The sequence below is a fragment of the Tursiops truncatus genome, chromosome 9, assembly GCF_011762595.2.
Source record: "Tursiops truncatus isolate mTurTru1 chromosome 9, mTurTru1.mat.Y, whole genome shotgun sequence".
NCBI classification, from domain to species: domain Eukaryota; kingdom Metazoa; phylum Chordata; class Mammalia; order Artiodactyla; family Delphinidae; genus Tursiops; species Tursiops truncatus.
Window position 1 is genome coordinate 73,816,892 of NC_047042.1, and position 17,874 is coordinate 73,834,765.

A 17,874-nucleotide genomic window follows, 5' to 3' on the forward strand; every position below is an offset into this window, starting at 1 on the left:
ACAACTAGCCGCTCAAATCCAGACACTCTCCCTAATCTATTTCTGCAGCAGAAACTTGACATGTCAGAGTTCTCATGACAGAACACAGAGTTTCACTAAGAAACTCTTCTATCCACTCACCCTAAGTGATGAAAACAAGTTTATCCTCAGTGATGAGTTCAACTTCGGAGCAGTCACAGACCAGCTTTAGAGAGAGCTACTCTTGTTACCAAACACTAAATGATGATTTGCATAAATTGCTTAAACATTGGGAAAAAGACCAAGAACCAAGCGGAAAAAGGACTGATTTGGGAATCTGGTCTTCTATGAATTGACCTTGGGGAATTACTTACACTATTTCCCAAAACTTAATTTTTTCATCTGCAAGGCAAGGCAGCTGGACTAGATGAGCTATGTGTCTTCAAGCTCTGAAATCCCACTTTTTTTTACATTGAAAAACACATGGAAACTGAAGTCATCTTCTTGGGTAACAACGGTACTACTACCTTATGCGGATTGGACACATATATGCTATTGCAAAGAGAAAAAAAACATACACCTTTTAAGCTCTACTTGTGGTCAGCGTAGAATCTCTTCACCCACACAATGATTAACTCAGAACTGTCATTTATTTTTTCAGAAAACTGGTCTCAGCAACTTAGTTGTCAATGGATTACCTCTATGGAGTCAGCCAGGATATAAACACTGTATTAGGCAAAGGATGAAAAATATTTTCCAATACCCATGACTGACCAGGAAGGCAGGCCGCACAAGTAAAGAAACCAGGCATTCTGGGCTTCATTTCCAACTTCTATCTATTAATCCCTCCAGGGTTTAAATATCCTAACCATAAAATGAAGAGGTTAGCCTGGAAGATGACATATCTACTCCAGGGCAAAAAAAAAAATCTATTATTTTAATTTATTATTTTTCTTTGCAGTGTGTGGATGTGGTCAGTCACGTTCACTTTCTAAAATCTCTCTCTTCTTGTTCAAAATTTATCTTAAGCTTCTTAACATAAGAGAATACAGAGAGAGTCATATTACACGTGAGAAAGAAATCCTATTTCCCTTTACTCAACGATGACAGAGCATCCACGTTGCCAGGGGCCTGGGAAGCCATGAAGACGCCATCCTCGGCTCTAAAAACACCCGGACTTATGAGGAGTTCATAATGAAGGAGTTGAGTGGCAACGCAAGCCCCCCACCCTTGCAGGGTAACTCACCCTGGAGAGTGGGCTCCTCTCTCTGCCTAGCATCAGAGGGTCAGTGGCTGAACATTCTAGATCAGTGATGCTCAGGTTTTGTTTTTTGTTTTGCCTTTTTTTTTCTTGCCTTCAGGTTGAGTGCATGAACAACCTACCGCTGTCAGTAACCTCTTGCATTATCCTCAGATTTTCTTGAAGGGGGAAGTAAGTTGAGAACTACCCCTTCCATGTACCTTTCCTCCATCAAATGAGATTCACTGTCTTAGATTAACTATGCATTTTCAAATTTAAGCTTTCATATTTTACATCTTTGTCTTCCAAACTTTTATGTCAAATGTCATTGCCTTCCATTCAAACCAATATATATATATATCAAGTTCACAGAATTTCTGTAGGTTTTTTCTTTTAAGGATAAAATAGGAGTAAACTACTACTAGCAAGCAATACCTCCACGTTGAACTGAATCATGCCTTTCTCTCACTAAAAAAAAACCCCAAAGTCCAAAATGAACAGCTTCTGCTCTAGATCATAACAACAGGAAGTTACCCAACCAAGAGCTCCAAATGCACATTTCTAGCTATTTCCAGATATCTCCATCTGGTTGAACATATCCCAGAATTAAATTCAGCATGCTTAAATCCACATTCTATCTTCTTTTTTTTTTTTTTTTTAATTTTATTTATTTATTTATTTTTGGCTGTGTTGGGTCTTCGTTTCTGTGCGTGGGCTTTCTCTAGTTGCGGCGAGCGGGGGCCACTCTTCATCGCAGTGCGCAGGCCTCTCACTGTCGCGGCCTCTCTTGTTGTGGAGCACAAGCTCCGGACACGCAGGCTCGCTCAGTAGTTGTGGCTCGCGGGGCTAGTTGCTCGGCGGCATGTGGGATCTTCCCAGACCAGGGCTCGAACCCATGTCCCCTGCATTGGCAGGCAGATTCTCAACCACTGCGCCACCAGGGAAGCCCCACATTCTATCTTGATCACAATGACGCCTCTTCTTTTCTCTTTCTGAGAACGTCACTATGATCCTTCTATTTAGCTCGCTCATTTCCTGTATCTAATCTGTCTTCAATTCTTGGACATTTGTACTCCGTGATCTCTCTTAGTATTTCTACCACTCCCATCATCTTTCACCTAGTCTCTCCCCTGCCACCAATGTTTTCATAATCCCCAGTCTTCTAAATGTTATTGCTAAGTCTATCAATCTAAACTACAGAGCTGATTCTTTTGCTCCTTTGTACAAAACCTTTCAATGGTTTTACTCTGACTAGTAAATAAAGCTCAAACTTCTTAAGACATCACTGAAGGCCGGTGCCATACTGTGGAACTTCTCACTACTCTTCATTAGCTCAGGTGGAGCTGTTACCCACCTCCCTACTTCTGGTCTGTTCCTACTGCTCCCTCCATCTGAACTACTCTCCTCTCCAGTGATGGGTGACAAATTTAACCCACCCTGCAAGACCAAAATCGTTTCCATCTCCTCCAGAATGAGCCATTCCTGAGCCTAATATTCCGCAACTCTGCTCTCTGAAATACGTGCACTCTCTCTTCCAAAAAATAAAAATTTGCATTTTTGTACTGTTCCAACCACGTGTCTATTACCCTTGTTTTAAATTTTTTGAACTTCTCTTATCCTACACTTGTCTTGTATCTTGCACCCTTGCCACTGAACTAGGAGTTAACTAATCGCACAAATGATTCCTGCAAATGTTAGCTGACACGATGCCTTGCACTCAGGAGCTTCCTGATAGATTTTCATTGTTAAAGCAATATTATTGCTCAAGTGATTTAAATAGAAAAAGAAGCATGAATGGATGGCTTACTATTTCATGTTATTTCCTTAATAATCAGAATCTTTCTCTCTTCTAACTGACGAGTGAAATCTAGAATGCCCTCTTATGTATCATAAGACAGCACAGGCAGGGCTAGTGAGGGAGTTCAGAGTACAGGACATGTGTACTTGAATCCTGGCCCTCCCTCTAACTCATGGCATGGTCTTGGTACGGAATCAAACAACCCTGTGGACTCTATCAACATCCAACTTTTCCTCTAATTTGACATGAGATAAAATGTCTGGAATTACTCCCACATTTGTTAAGAAACTCCAAACTGATTTTTGTGATTAAGTCACATATACGCTTGGCCGTAAATATCTGCTGGACAAAAAAAATGTTGGTTTGTACTGGAAGCGGATCATCTCCTGCAATGGTACTGCTCAGTCCCCAATTATACAGGTGAAACACACTCAGTCAATAGCAGACAACTTCGCCACTCATCAAATTACAACTGTGTAATGAGGCCAGCTGCTACCAGACACACCTTAAAACCTTTTGAAGCAGCAATATGGGCAGCAGTCCAGCCTTTGCTGTTGGCGTGGTTGATGAGGTCTGCAGGAACAACAGGCTTGGATGTGCCCTCACGACTCTCTTCTCCTCCGTCCAAGTCAAAGACGCCTGACTCGGGCTCCTCATGCAACGAGTTTCCACGAGCTGGGGCCCTATGGTACATGAGAAGCTTGAGGCTGTCCACATTACCAGTGTCCACAGCTGCATGAACTGGTGTCCAGCCATCCTGAAAATAAAACGACCGGGGGAAAGGGTTGATTACAACATCAATGTTGAGAACTGTGTTATTTAAAGTTCACCTCTACATGTTCTTGGGCATGGACCACTGAGCTGGGAAAATCAGGCTTCCGATCCTGAATATCACAGATGAGCTAAGTTCTCAGACCACTGTCAATTAGTGTATTTTCCATTGCTATGACTCGTGTTTGCTATTTGGTAAGAATTTCCTCTTAACAGTTGACCATTTGGAGTGAACAGGTACTGCCCAGGATGGTAGCTAAGCATTATATATGGTAAAACAAAATCTCAATTTAATATTATGAAAGAGAATGAACTTTAGCATAAAGATTTTTTTAAATTTATATGCAAATATAAAGTTACCAGTACTGTACTAAATGAATGCTGTTATAAGCCAGTTTTACCTACAGGGAAGAGTCCTAATTCTAGTTATCTTAAAATTTTATGCCACTGATTTCAGAAGGAAAGATTCTAGATAACAGAGAAAAGGCAGACATAAAGGAAAAACAAAGTCAAGTAACCTCATGAGATACCTATCAGCCTCTATGGAGCTCTCTGTGACTGCAGCTGGATATTGATAAATGCAAGCTTAGAAAATGCTCCAACTAAAATGCTTGGGCCCATTCTCTAGAACATATTATACTTTGAAGCCTCAACCGTCCACTTAGCTGGTTGCTAGAGCAGACTCACAACTCTTTCCTAGCACAGTGGTTCTCCAAGTGTGGTCCCCTGACCAGCAAGCAGCGTAAGCACCACCTGTGAACTTGTTAGAAATGTAAACTGTTGAGCCTCATCCCAGACCTACTGAATCAAAAATCTCAAGGTTGGGGCCCTGCAATCCGTTTTAACAGCCATGTGGGCAACTCTGCTGCACTAAAGTTTGACAAACACTATTCTAGGGGAAATCCTGATCCCCTCTGTAGTCTCTCATTTTTATATAAAGATAGGTCTGCCTTCTACTCAGGTATCCACCTTCATTAGATTTTTAAGACTTTCATAAAAGAATTGAGAATTATTTCGGTGATACGTATTTTGGCTTCATTTTATTTTCCCTTTGGCCTATTTTTTTCATTTCATTTCATTACAAAAATAACAGGGAGAAGAACAGACAATAAATGGTCACCATCTACATTTAGACTGAGTCATCTGATCACTTGCTAAAGCTCTCACTGAATGATGTGGCTTTTTCTCTAGTTCTGTACTTCATATCAAGGGAATCGACTTGGCTAACAGCAGACCATGGCTGGGCAGTAGCTGGAGTACCATATAGTCCTCCGGTGTACCCCAGGCAGATAAAGTGTTTCATGGCTTGTTCTTTGTTGGGCTGTAGATACCTTTACATGGGTATCAGCCTTAATTAGGCAACAGAGTGTACGTGCTCCTGACCTTCCTTAATTTATATTACAAAGGCCATGCAGTTACTTCTGAAAAATTTTAAATCTTTCATTCTCCTTTGATTTCTTATTAAAAATCATAAGAAATAATTATTCCCTTAAGATCCTTTATCAATTCTGCTATTTATCTCTGTACTTTGGAGCCTCTGTACTTCTAACGATTTCATTCAGCTTATCAACAACTAGCTTGAGAGCATGGATTTCTGTGTTCTGTAACTTATAGGATGTGACTTTTTATGTTGAACTACTTATTTTTCATTCAGATAATGATGTAAAATTCATTCCTTTTTCATATGTAAGGCAGAATTTTATAATGAATGTGTAATACCACAGATTTCTTAAATAAAAATATAAAACAACATGAATCTGGACTATTTTCTCAGATTTTCAAAAAATAAATAGAAAGTATATTAAAGAAAAAAAGCCCTTGCAATAGGACTCAATGGAAAATGTCTATACCTAGCTTATATCTCTGGTTATACCATTAATTGTTTGTTTTCTTCTGAGAAATTAAGAAAATCCAAAATCTAAGAGTGACCTTAAAGTAGGTAATGCACCTTTTTATCCTAGAAAATTTTAAGGGTGTTTCCTATGAAATGGATGCACAGTATAGTCAATTCTCTATTAACAGAAGAGATCCAAGGTTCAGATAACCTTTGGAGATTAAGATGTCTACACTTGTCTTTCATCAGGAATATCCTGGAGGGTAGTGATTATTACACTTTTCACATTCTGGGAAGCTGAAAAAAAATAAATAAATAAATTCCTGATCCTAGTGAAGAGTGGGCTCCATTAAACCCACCAGTCCTTAGATGGGCCCCCACTGGAGAAATGCATGCCAGTGTACGAAGGCTGATTTCTTGGTCCTTAAATCTATCATGATAGGTTGATGAAGACCAGTTTGGGAAGCTGAATTGAGAAGTTTCTTTCAAATGCATTTCTGTGTGGCTGAGCCAGAAGTATTATCCAAGGACTCTTCTGTGGATCAGACTCCAAATTTCTTCAGTTTCCAAGTCCCTGACTTCACCTGTGCACCCTGTACGGGAGGTACCAGAACTGTGTGGGATGGAGTCAACAGCTACCTCAGCCTGTTAGGCTTCATAGTGGGTTTCCATACACAGTGCTTCAAGTTCTGACTCAAATTAGACAATGACCTTGAACTCTGAGGTGTTGCATAATCTTAGCAACAATAAACGTCAGTCCTGGGAAGAACAGTGAGCATAAATAACCTTCCTCTAAGTACTGGCAATGGGCACTGTCTTGCCACAAACTCCCTCCTGTTTACACATACTACAAATGAGCACTACTGTGGACAGTGACGACGACCTCGATGACAGCTGACCTTTGTCCATTGCTTACAATTCCCAGGCACTACACCAACTACCTTTAAAAAGAAAGGCTAATGAGCAAGCTTCTAATAATCAGATGCTCAAATAAGACAATGTCCTTACCCAATATCCTCAAAGCAAAACAAAACAAAGCAACTGTATTTCGAGCTGTAGAGTTTGGAGACGTATTGTAAATTATAGGACAAAACCCAAGGTACTCACTCTGGTTTTTACACTTCGGTCAGTTCCAGCTTCCAACAAGAGTTTAATACATTCGTTATTTCCATTTTTACAGGCCAGGTATAGAGGTGTCTGTCCTCCATCAGCAGCATGATTAATATTAGCATCATATGCAATTAATAATTCTACACACCTAAATGCAAGATTATGATTAATTACATACAAACTGGGTTTGATTTCTGAAGTACCACCTGACCAAGATATTAAATAGAGAAAATAATGCTAGAGCAATTCTGCATCTTTATTTACATGAATTATTAAATATATGTATCAATTATTCCTGGTCTTATTACATAGATACTGTTTTTAACAAGCCTGGAAGATGTATTTTAACTACTCCCATGAAAATTTAAAATAGCAGCTTTGATCAAGTGTGAATATGTGGTTTATGACAGTTCTCTGCAACCAAACTGTGAAAGTAGTCCTTGGAATATGTTTAACTGTGCTTGACATATATATTATTTGTGGTTCAAAATAGTTTGAACCTTGAAAAAAGTCAGGCTGCTGAGTCATTTTGAGATTTCCACTTGAGAAAATAATTAAAAATAGCACAGACAGCAGGGCACCATTTGCCTCCACTATAAAAGGAAGTACGGAGACAGAAAAGGGCCATCTTGGGGAGAAAAGACAGCAGAGGCTGTCCTGTCTCCTGAAGTGGGGCTAGTTTATGAGGAAAAAGACACAGCTAAGCAGAAACACATTGCCCTGAGAATCAAGAAGGAAAGCAATGAGGTAAATTCAAGACTTCACGGCACTTAGGAACTAACTTCAGTTTGCAAAATTAGATGAGAATAAACTTAAAAAAGAGTGATAAATCATCAAATTAAGAAGGAACTCACATCTTTGTTTCTTTGCTCAGATGCATGTTTTTTTCTTGGCTTCCCTTGGCAACATCTGGTTTGTTTATGCATATTTTTAAAATAAGTTACGTACTAATGTGTATCTAATACACATTTAAATTAATCAAGCCCTTGCATTTCACCAGGGTTCTCCCTTTTTGCAAAACCATCCATGCCTCTGTTCCCATGACTGTTATACTATCCAAGCAAGTGGCCCTACAGATTGCAGGCTGGCAGTAAAGGTAAAAGTGTAGCCCAGGAGAAGAATCTCTCCTGGAGGACTTAGGATACATGCAAAAAGTAGCAGCAAGATCAGTAGCTCTGATCCTCAACAATAAACTCAGGGTGATGAGACAAGTTAGACACACAGAAAAAAAAAAAAATACTGTACTTTATGGATGCATTTTGAATTTTTTAAAATTTACCTTTAGGACTAGTAACATTAGTGTAAAATGTAAAACCCGTACTTCAAGAATTCTGAGATTTGTTAAAGGAAACATTTCTATCGGGATGGTAAAATAAAAAAGTTGAACACAGCTTTCACTCTCCAGAGCCTGCCATTTCATCACAGGCAAATAAAGCAATTTAGCTATATTCTATTTTATTATTAAAATATTACTTGATTTTAGAAAGTTATATCTATAGTCAACTGACTTATTAAGCTACTGAAGAAATCACTGCTAAACTTACGTATATTTTACTTGATAGGCTCTTTTTGGTTTTGTGCTGTAATTTCTTTCAGTACGTAAGCTCTGCTTCAATTTTTTTTTAATGATAAAACAAGTGAATAATTGGGATTTAATACTGAATAAACTGCCAGTAGGAAGCTATAAGAGTATTACAATTAATATAATTCTATGTTTTACGTTTAATGCCATCGCACATAAAAAAGGTTTTTAGGTTGTGGTGGTGGAAAATAGTGAACAGCAAAGTGTTTAACAATCTGTTATATAACCACATACACAGTCGGCTGACCTTATCTGCAGGTTTCACATCTGCGGATTCAACCAACCCCGGATGGAAAATACTTAGAAAAAATCCTAGGAAGTTCCAAACAGCAAAACTTGAATTTACCACATGCTCGCAGCTATTTACATAGCATTTACATTGTATTACGTATTATAAGTAACCTAAAGATGGTTTAAAGTATACGGGAGGACATGCGTGGGTTATATGCAAATACAGCACCATTTTATATAACGGACTTAGAGCATGCTCGATTTTGGTATCTGTAGGAGGTCCTGGAACCAATCCCCCATAGACAGGAGGGATGACTTTATGTTGATATGCTAAAAATAATCTTCTTCGGAAGCAAGTTCATTCACATGAGGTTTGGAAACAGCATACTCCTCTTCTTCATTTCCCTCATATACAAACATCTATTATTAAGAAAAGCAAATTTAGGAAACTTTCACAAGCCTCATAAATAGCCTCATCCACCAGAGGGCAGAGAGCAGAAGCAAGAAGAACTACAGCCCTGCAGCCTGTGGAACAAAAACCACATTCACAGAAAGGCAGACAAGATGAAAAGGCAGAGGGCTATGTACCAGATGAAGGAACAAGATAAAACCCCAGAAAAACAACTAAATGAAGTGGAGATAGGAAACCTTCCAGAAAAAGAATTCAGAATAATGATAGCAAAAATGATCTAGTACCTTGGAAAAAGAATAGAGGCAAAGATCGAGAAGATGCAAGAAATGCTTAAAAAAGACCTAGAAGAATTAAAGAACAAACTAACAGAGATGAACGATACAATAACTGAAATGAAAACTATACTAGAAGGAATCAATAGCAGAATAACTGAGGCAGAAGAATGGATAAGTGACCTGGAAGACAGAATGGTGAAATTCACTGCTATGGAACAGAATAAAGAAAAAAGAATGAAAAGAAATGAAGACAGTCTAAGAGACCTCTGGGACAACATTAAACGCAACAACATTCACATTATAGGGGTCCCAGAAGGAGAAGAGAGCGAGAAAGGACCAGAGAAGATATCTGAAGAGACTACAGCTGAAAACCTCCCTAACATGGGAAAGCAAATAGCCACCCAAGTCCAGTAAGCGCAGAGTCCCATACAGGATAAACCCAGGAGAAACACACCAAGACACATAGTAATCAAATTGGCAAAAATTAAAGACAAAGAAAAATTATTAAAAGCAGCAAGGGAAAAATGACAAAAAACATACAAGAGAACTCCCATAAGGTTAACAGCTGATTTCGCAGCAGAAACTCTACAAGCCAGAATGGAGTGGCATAATATACTTAAAGTGATGAAAGGGAAGAAACTACAACCACGATTACTCTACCCAGCAAGGATCTCATTCAGATTCGATGGAGAAATCAAAAGCTTTACAGGCAAGCAAAAGCTAAGAGAATTCAGCACCACCAACCAGCTCTACAACAAATGCTAAAGGAACTTCCCTAAGTGGGAAACACAAGAGAAGAAGAGGACCTACAAAAACAAACCCAGAACAATTAAAAAAATGGTCAAAGGAACATACATATCTATAATTACCTGAAACATGAATGGATTAAATGCTCCAACCAAAAGACACAGGCTTGCTGAATGGATACAAAAAGAAGACCCATATATATGCTGTCTACAAGAGATCCACTTCAGACCTAGGGACACATACAGACTGAAAGTGACGGGATGGAAAAAGATATTCCAGGCAAATGGAAATCAAAAGAAAGCTGGAGTAGCTATACTCATATCAGATAAAATAGACTATAAAATAAAGAATGTTACAAGAGACAAGGAAGGACACTACATAATGATCAAGGGATCAATCCAAGAAGAAAATATAACTATTATAAATACATATGCACCCAACATAGCAGCACCTCAATACATAAGGCAACTGCTAAAAGCTATAAAAGAGGAAATCAACAGTAACACAATAATAGTGGGGGACTTTAACACCTCCTTACACCAATGGACAGATAATCCAAAATGAAAATAAATGAGGAAACAGAAGCTTTAAATGACACAATAGATCACATAGATTTAATTGATATTTATAGGACATTCCATCCAAAAACAGCAGATTACGCTTTCTTCTTCAAGTGCGCACGGAACATTCTCCAGGATAGATCACATCCTAGGTCACAAAGCAAGCCTCAGTAAATTTAAGAAAACTGAAATCATATCAAGCATCTTTTCTGACCACAACACTATGAGATTAGAAATGAATTACAGGGGAAAAAACATAAAAAACACAAACACATGGAGGCTAAACAATACGCTACTAAATAACCAAGATATCACTGAAGAAATCAAAGAGGAAATCAGAAAATACCTAGAGAAAAATGATAATGAAAACACGACGATTGAAAACCCATGGATGCAGCAAAAGCAGTTCTAAGATGGAAGTTTATAGCTATACAAGCCTACCTCAAGAAACAAGAAAAATCTCAAATAAACAATCTAACCTTACACCTGAAGGAACTAGAGAAAGAAGAACAAACAAAACCCATAGTTAGCAGAAGGAAAGAAATCATAAAGATCAGAGCAGAAATAAATGAAATAGAAACAAAGAAAACAATAGCAAAGATCAATAAAACTAAAAGCTGGTTCTTTGAGAAGATAAACAAAATTGATAAACCATTAGTCAGACTCATCAAGAAAAAGAGGAAGAGGACTCAAATCAATAAAATCAGAAATGAAAACGGAGAAGTTACAACAGACACCGCAGAAATATAAAGCATCCTAAGAGACTACTACAAGCAACTGTATGCCAATAAAATGGACAACCTGGAAAAATGGACAAATTCTTCGAAAGGTATAACCTTCCAAGACTGAACCAGGAAGAAACAGAAAATATGAACAGACCAATCACAAGCAATGAAACTGAAACTGTGATTAAAAATCTTCCAACAAACAAAAGTCCAGGACAAGATGGCTTCACAGGTGAATTCTATCAAACATTTAGAGAAGAGCTAACACCCATCCTTCTCAAACTCTTCCAAAAAACTGCAGAGGAAGGAACACTCCCAAACTCATTCTATGAGGCCACCATCACCCTGATACCAAAACCAGACAAAGATACTACAAAAAAAGAAAATTACAGACCAATATCACCGATGAATATAGATGCAAGAATCCTCAACAAAATACTAGAAAACAGCGTCCAACAACACATTAATAGGATCACACACCATGATCAAGTGGGATTTATCCCAGGGATGCAAGGATTCTTCGATATATGCAAATCAATCAATGTGATACACCATATTAACAAATTGAAGAACAAAAATCACATGATCATCTCAATAGATGCAGAAAAAGCTTCTGATAAAATTCAACACCCATTTATGATAAAAACTCTCCAGAGGGCCTTCCCTGGTGGCACAGTGGTTGGGGGTCTGCCTGCCAACGCAGGGGACACGGGTTCGTGCCCCGGTCCACATGCCACAGAGCGGCTGGGCCCGTGAGCCGTGGACACTGAGCCTGCACGTCCGGGGCCTATGCTCCGCAAGGGGAGAGCCCACAACAGTGAGAGGCCTGCATACCGCAAAAAAAAAAAAAAAAAAAACTCTCCAGAAAGTGGGCATAGAGGGAACCTACCTCAAGGTTCCAACCAGGTTGATTCTTTATAGGAACCAACATATAAAGGCCATATATGACAAAACCACAGCAAACATCATTCTCAATGGTGAAAACTGAAACCATTTCCTCTAAGATCAGGAACAAGACAAGGCTGTCCACTCTCACTACCATTATTCAACATAGTTTTGGAAGTCCTAGTCACGGCAATCAGAGAAGAAAATGAAATAAAAGGAATACAAATTAGAAAAGAAGAAGTAAAACTGTCACTGTTTGCAGATGACATGATACTATACATAGAGAATCCTAAAAATGCCACCAGAAAACTACTAGAGCTAATCAATGAATTTGGTAAAGTTGCAGGATACAAAATTAATGCACAGAAATCTCTTGCATTCGTATACACTAATGATGAAAAATCTGAAACAGAAATTAAGAAACACTCCCATTTACCACTGCAACAGAAAGAAAAAAATACCTAGCAATAAACCTACCTAGGGAGACAAAAGATCTGTATGCAGAAAATTATAAGACACTGATAAAAGAAATTAAAGATGATACCAACAGATGGAGAGATATACCATATTCTTGGATTGAAAGAATCAATACTGTGAAAATGACTATACTACCCAAGGTAATCTACACATTCAATACAATCCCTATCAAATTTCAATGGCATTTTTTACTGCACTAGAACAAATAATCTTAAAATTTGTATGGAGACACAAAAGACCCCAAATAGCCAAAGCAGTCTTGAGGGAAAAAAACAGAGCTAGAGGAATCAGACTCCCTGACTTCAGACTATACTACAAAGCTACAGTAATCAAGACAATATGGTACTGGCACAAAAACAGAAACATAGATCAATGGAACAAGATAGAAAGCCCAGAGATAAACCCACACACCTATGGTCAACTAATCTATGACAAAGGAGGCCAAGACATACAATGGAGAAAAGACAGTCTCTTCAATAAGTGGTGCTGGGAAAACTGGACAGCTACATGTAAAAGAATGAAATTAGAACACTCCCTAACACCATACACAAAAATAAACTCAAAATGGATTAGAGACCTAATTGTAAGATCGGACACTATAAAACTCTTAGAAGAAAACACAGGAAGAACACTCTTTGACATAAATCACAGCAAGGTCTTTTTTGATCCACCTCCTAGAGTAATGGAAATAAAAACAAAAATAAACAAATAGGACCTAATGAAACTTCAAAGCTTTTGTACAGCACAGGAAACCATAAACAAGATGAAAAGACAACCCTCAGAATGGGAGAAAATATTTGCAAACGAATCAACGGAGAAATGATTAATCTCCAAAATATATAAACAGCTCATGCGGCTCAATATTAAAGAAACAAACAACCCAATCCAAAAATGGGCAGAAGACGTAGACATTTCTCCAAAGAAGACATACAGATGGTCAAGAAGCACATGATAAGCTGCTCAACATCACTAATTATTAGAGAAATGCAAATCAAAACTACAATGAGGTATCACCTCACACCAGGTTAGAATGGGCATCATCAGAAAATCTACAAACAACAAATGCTGGAGAGGGAGTGGAGAAAACGGAACCCTCTTGCACTGTTGGTGGGAATGTAAATTGATACAGCCACTATGGAGAACGGTATGGAGGTTCTTTAAAAAACTAAAAATAGAATTACCATATGATTCAGCAATCCCACTACTGGGCATATACCCAGAGAAAACCATAATTCAAAAAGACACATGCACCCCAATGTTCATTGCAGTACTGTTTACAATAACCAGGTCATGGAAGCAACCTAAATGCCCATCAACAGACAAATGGATAAAGAAGATGTGGTACATATCTACAATGGAATATTACTCAGCCATAAAAAGGAACGAAATTGAGTCATTTGCTGAGATGTGGATGCATCTAGAGACTGTCATACAGAGTGAAGTAAGTCAGAAAGAGAAAAACAAATATCGTATATTAACGCAGGTATGTGGAACCTAGAAAAATGGTACAGATGAGCCGGATTGCAGGGCACAAGTTGAGACACAGATGTAGAGAACAAACGTATGGACACCAAGCAAGGCAAGTGGTGGGGGGGATGGGGGTGGCGGTGGGATGAATTAGGAGATTTGGATTGACATGTATACACTGATGTGTATAAAACTGATAACTAATAAGAACCTGCTGTATAAAAAACAAACAACAACAAAAAAAAAAGAAGAGCAAATTTAGGATCCTACTTTGCATTTAAATTCTCAAATATGTTTAGTTGAATTTATTTGCCAATGGATCTTAAGCACTAGTTTACACATTCAGCCAGAACTAAAATATGTGTGCAAATTATAAAGAGGCTCTTTTCATAGGAAAAAAAAAAAATTAAGAGCATCACTTACTTGAAATGTCCCTGAGCAGCTGCAGCACACAAGGGTGTGAAGCCATTTTTATCAGCAGCATTGACTTGGGCTTCTGCATTCAGCAGCAATCTCACACAGTCTATGGATTTTAATAGAAAGCCATTTTAATTCCCCACTTAGTCATGATGAACCAAATTCTGTACGAGCTGTAGACAAACACTAACCCCAAGGGACCTCTCTGATGCACAGCTCATCTGACAATTTGTTTCAGGGCCGCTGTGAGACTCCACAGACTGTTATAAAGGGAAAGCGGCCCCTTTCCCCCAGGATTGTAATACCCCAGAGTCACCAACTAAGACATGACTTCTTTCTCTTTTTTTTGGCGGGACGGGGGGAGAGGAGCTGCTGATGAGTGAAAGGGCCGTCATATGTCAGAAAATGTTTTATCAGATTTTCCCATCAGTCAATCCCCAAAAATAATATTACTGGATGGAGAACAAAATCCATTCACCAAATTGATATACCATTCTTTGTATTTAAATAGTTAAATTCTTACTTTATGATGTTTAATTTAATCTCTAAAATGCTTTCATGTTGTGGTCATCTTATACTTAACTCCCTGAATGAAGATCAAGGAGAAGCCACACAAAGTCATCAGACTCAGGCAAAAATAGCACCTAGACCTCACATTCCACATGTTATTAACTAGACTGAATTTCTTTAGAGAAAATTCCCACAGTACTTTGGAAGAAGTACTCCAAAATACTTTTAAAATAATGAGCTATCATCTTGTAGTTTACTAGAATCTTGCATGTAGTCCACTCGAACAGAGAGAAGCTCTGAAAACTTCCAAGGAAGCCACATTATGTGAATTATCCAAGGATCACATGGCTTACATATGCAATACTATTTGACTTTGTTCTTGCCATCGAATCATCTCTTTATCTGCACTACTGTATGTTTTAGTATATTTGACTCTAAGATTTGCTTTTCAAGGAACAAGATTAATTCCCCGACTTCATCGATATGTCGTTTATAATTGTACAACCTCTCCGTTCTCTTAAAAAAATCCAAATAACTATAAATTGTTCCAACTACAGAACAATTTCAGACCCATGACCTTTCCTAACTACTCAAACTTTCCCTCACTGCAGCATGTGCTAAAGCCCTAAGGCTTTGCTTTCACAGACACCAGCTATTTCTAACAAATTAGAGCTATTTTGTCCTGGCCAAAGCGATAACATATGGGGGGGCTTTATTTGAAAATGTCCTTTACAGTTACTAGACCCCAAATTTCTACAAACCGAATACATTTCATTGTGCATAAAACAGAGATAACTTTTTGCTATCTGCAGTAAAAGTTTAGATTATTACGGAACTGTCCAATTTGGATTTTTAAAATGCTTATAAAATCTTTAAATCATGTAAAAAAGTTATTTATTCTACCTGAAAGAGAAAATTTGAAACCTAAATTCACCTTTTGCTCATAACAGTGGTTACAGGTGCTTTTGATTCTGCATCCTTTTGCAAGAGGGTGATACAGTGAGGTGAGATGCCACCATCTTACCTGTATGTCCATCCTTAGCAGCAGAATACAAGGCAGAATGGCCATCTTCACAGGAGTAATTTATGTCCAGTCCTTCTTCATTAAGCAGCATTGATAATAAAGTGACATTTCCCTGGGCAGCAGCTTGCTGAAGAAGGGTGGGCCTGCCAGCCAGGGGGGCAGGACCACCACGCATTAGCAAAGGGGTTAGGGAGGGTGACCAGCCTGTGGGTTAAAGTGACCCTAGTTAGAGAGTAGGAGCAAGGTCAAGAGACAGCTATTACCCACTCCTTTCTGAATTACACACACACAGACACATGAACATGTACCCCTAGAGGATTACGTGGTTTCTAACATTATCAATCTGTTAATATTTACTTTAGCATAAATCTGTACTGTTATTTCAATCTTGTATCTACTGTTAGTTAAATTAACATACATGGTGACAAATTATTTTTAGTCATCAGTCTTGCACAGATAAGTGTTAAAGGGGTGATTGGTTTCAGGAAACTAAGAAAGCTGTCTCGATTTGAAAGTTCAAACGCCTCCTCAGGGTTTCAAAACAATTTGAATTTTAAAATTATGTACAGATTTCCTCAATTTTGGGTATCAACTGATAGATATCTTTAGGTATAAGATATAGATAATTCTAAAAAATAGAAATTTTCCTTTTTCTACAATGTTTCCAAGGTACTTAATATAAATTTTACGTAAACCACTGAGATGGACCAAATACTGTCAAGGAATCTATTTACATTCCTTGAATTCCCTTATTTGGGAAGAAAAATAATGGGCAGCCAACTTCTATTCAGTGTCAAGAGCTAATAGAAGCACAACATATATAGACTATACCAGCACAAATATTCAATACACAATTTTGAAGACTACGTCATCTGGCCATCTTCACATTTTGCACCAAAAACTTTTCATCAGCCACAAAACAGAACACTCTACCATAGAGTTTTAACAAAAGTCATTAAGAGTTATCATAGAGATTTCTCATCAGTATTTAGCAGCTTTAGAAGAGAATCTGTTAAGTGTGTGAAGTCGGTTGCATATAGCATGGAAAATTTTCTGAATTCTTCCTTGATCAAAAGGCTGTAAAAACAGTAAAGTAAAAATGTTTATTTAACATGATATATAGGTACTTAGTGTATTTTAGGCGTAAATACAATTAACTTTCAAAATAAGTCATTTTTATTTCTTCCTTATGGAGCCCCCAAAACCTGAAAGTTGGTGTGTATATGGGGCATATGTGCACATATTCACTCCTGGGGTACACTTTCTACCTCTGTCTGGTAACATTCTCTGTAGTAAGATACAATAGTGGAGCTTTTATATTCCCTGCACCTTGGTAACAGGATAATATTCTAAGTACATGGGTGTTATATTAATATGTAATAAACTCATAATTGAATCTTGAATTATTGGCCTTAAATTATTTCACTAAGTATTAAAAAAAAAGTGCATATCAAAGTATTTCTCAGTATTTTAAAGATTCTTTGGGGAAAAAAAAGCAGTTTCTACAAATGAAACTGCTTATTAAAAACTGGGTATTGTATCTTCAGAATCAATTATTTGGGTCTCTGAGTAACTTATTGCTTTTACCTTATTAGACTGCAATAACATAAAATTCATTGCTCACAAAATTAAATATTTATCTAAACTTTACGATATTTTCCCATTGATATTCATTAGCTCGTCTTACAAAAGTAAGATTTTTTACTTCATACTTACAAGAAGGCTCCTCTCTGATAACATTTTACCTTTTGTATTTTCTTAAAAACAAAGAAACAAGCCCACAAAAATTAAATCAGTACTTATTAGAAATAGATGATAAACAGAGAAATTATAAACACCAAGGTATGAAAC

At 37.7% G+C, this 17,874-nt stretch overlaps 1 protein-coding gene across 2 annotated transcripts in view; it reads right to left on the reverse strand.

The window, feature by feature from the left end:
• CTTNBP2 (cortactin binding protein 2) overlaps positions 1-17,874 on the reverse strand; it is a 155,329-nt gene that overhangs the window by 58,152 nt on the left and 79,303 nt on the right. For both annotated transcript variants that reach the window (XM_033863179.2, XM_073809867.1), the window contains 4 exons: positions 16,024-16,227; positions 14,496-14,595; positions 6,709-6,859; positions 3,502-3,753 (listed from right to left, as the gene is read on the reverse strand). In XM_033863179.2, the coding sequence (XP_033719070.2) occupies positions 3,502-3,753; positions 6,709-6,859; positions 14,496-14,595; positions 16,024-16,227 (707 nt within the window). The remainder of the gene's footprint in view (positions 1-3,501; positions 3,754-6,708; positions 6,860-14,495; positions 14,596-16,023; positions 16,228-17,874) is intronic.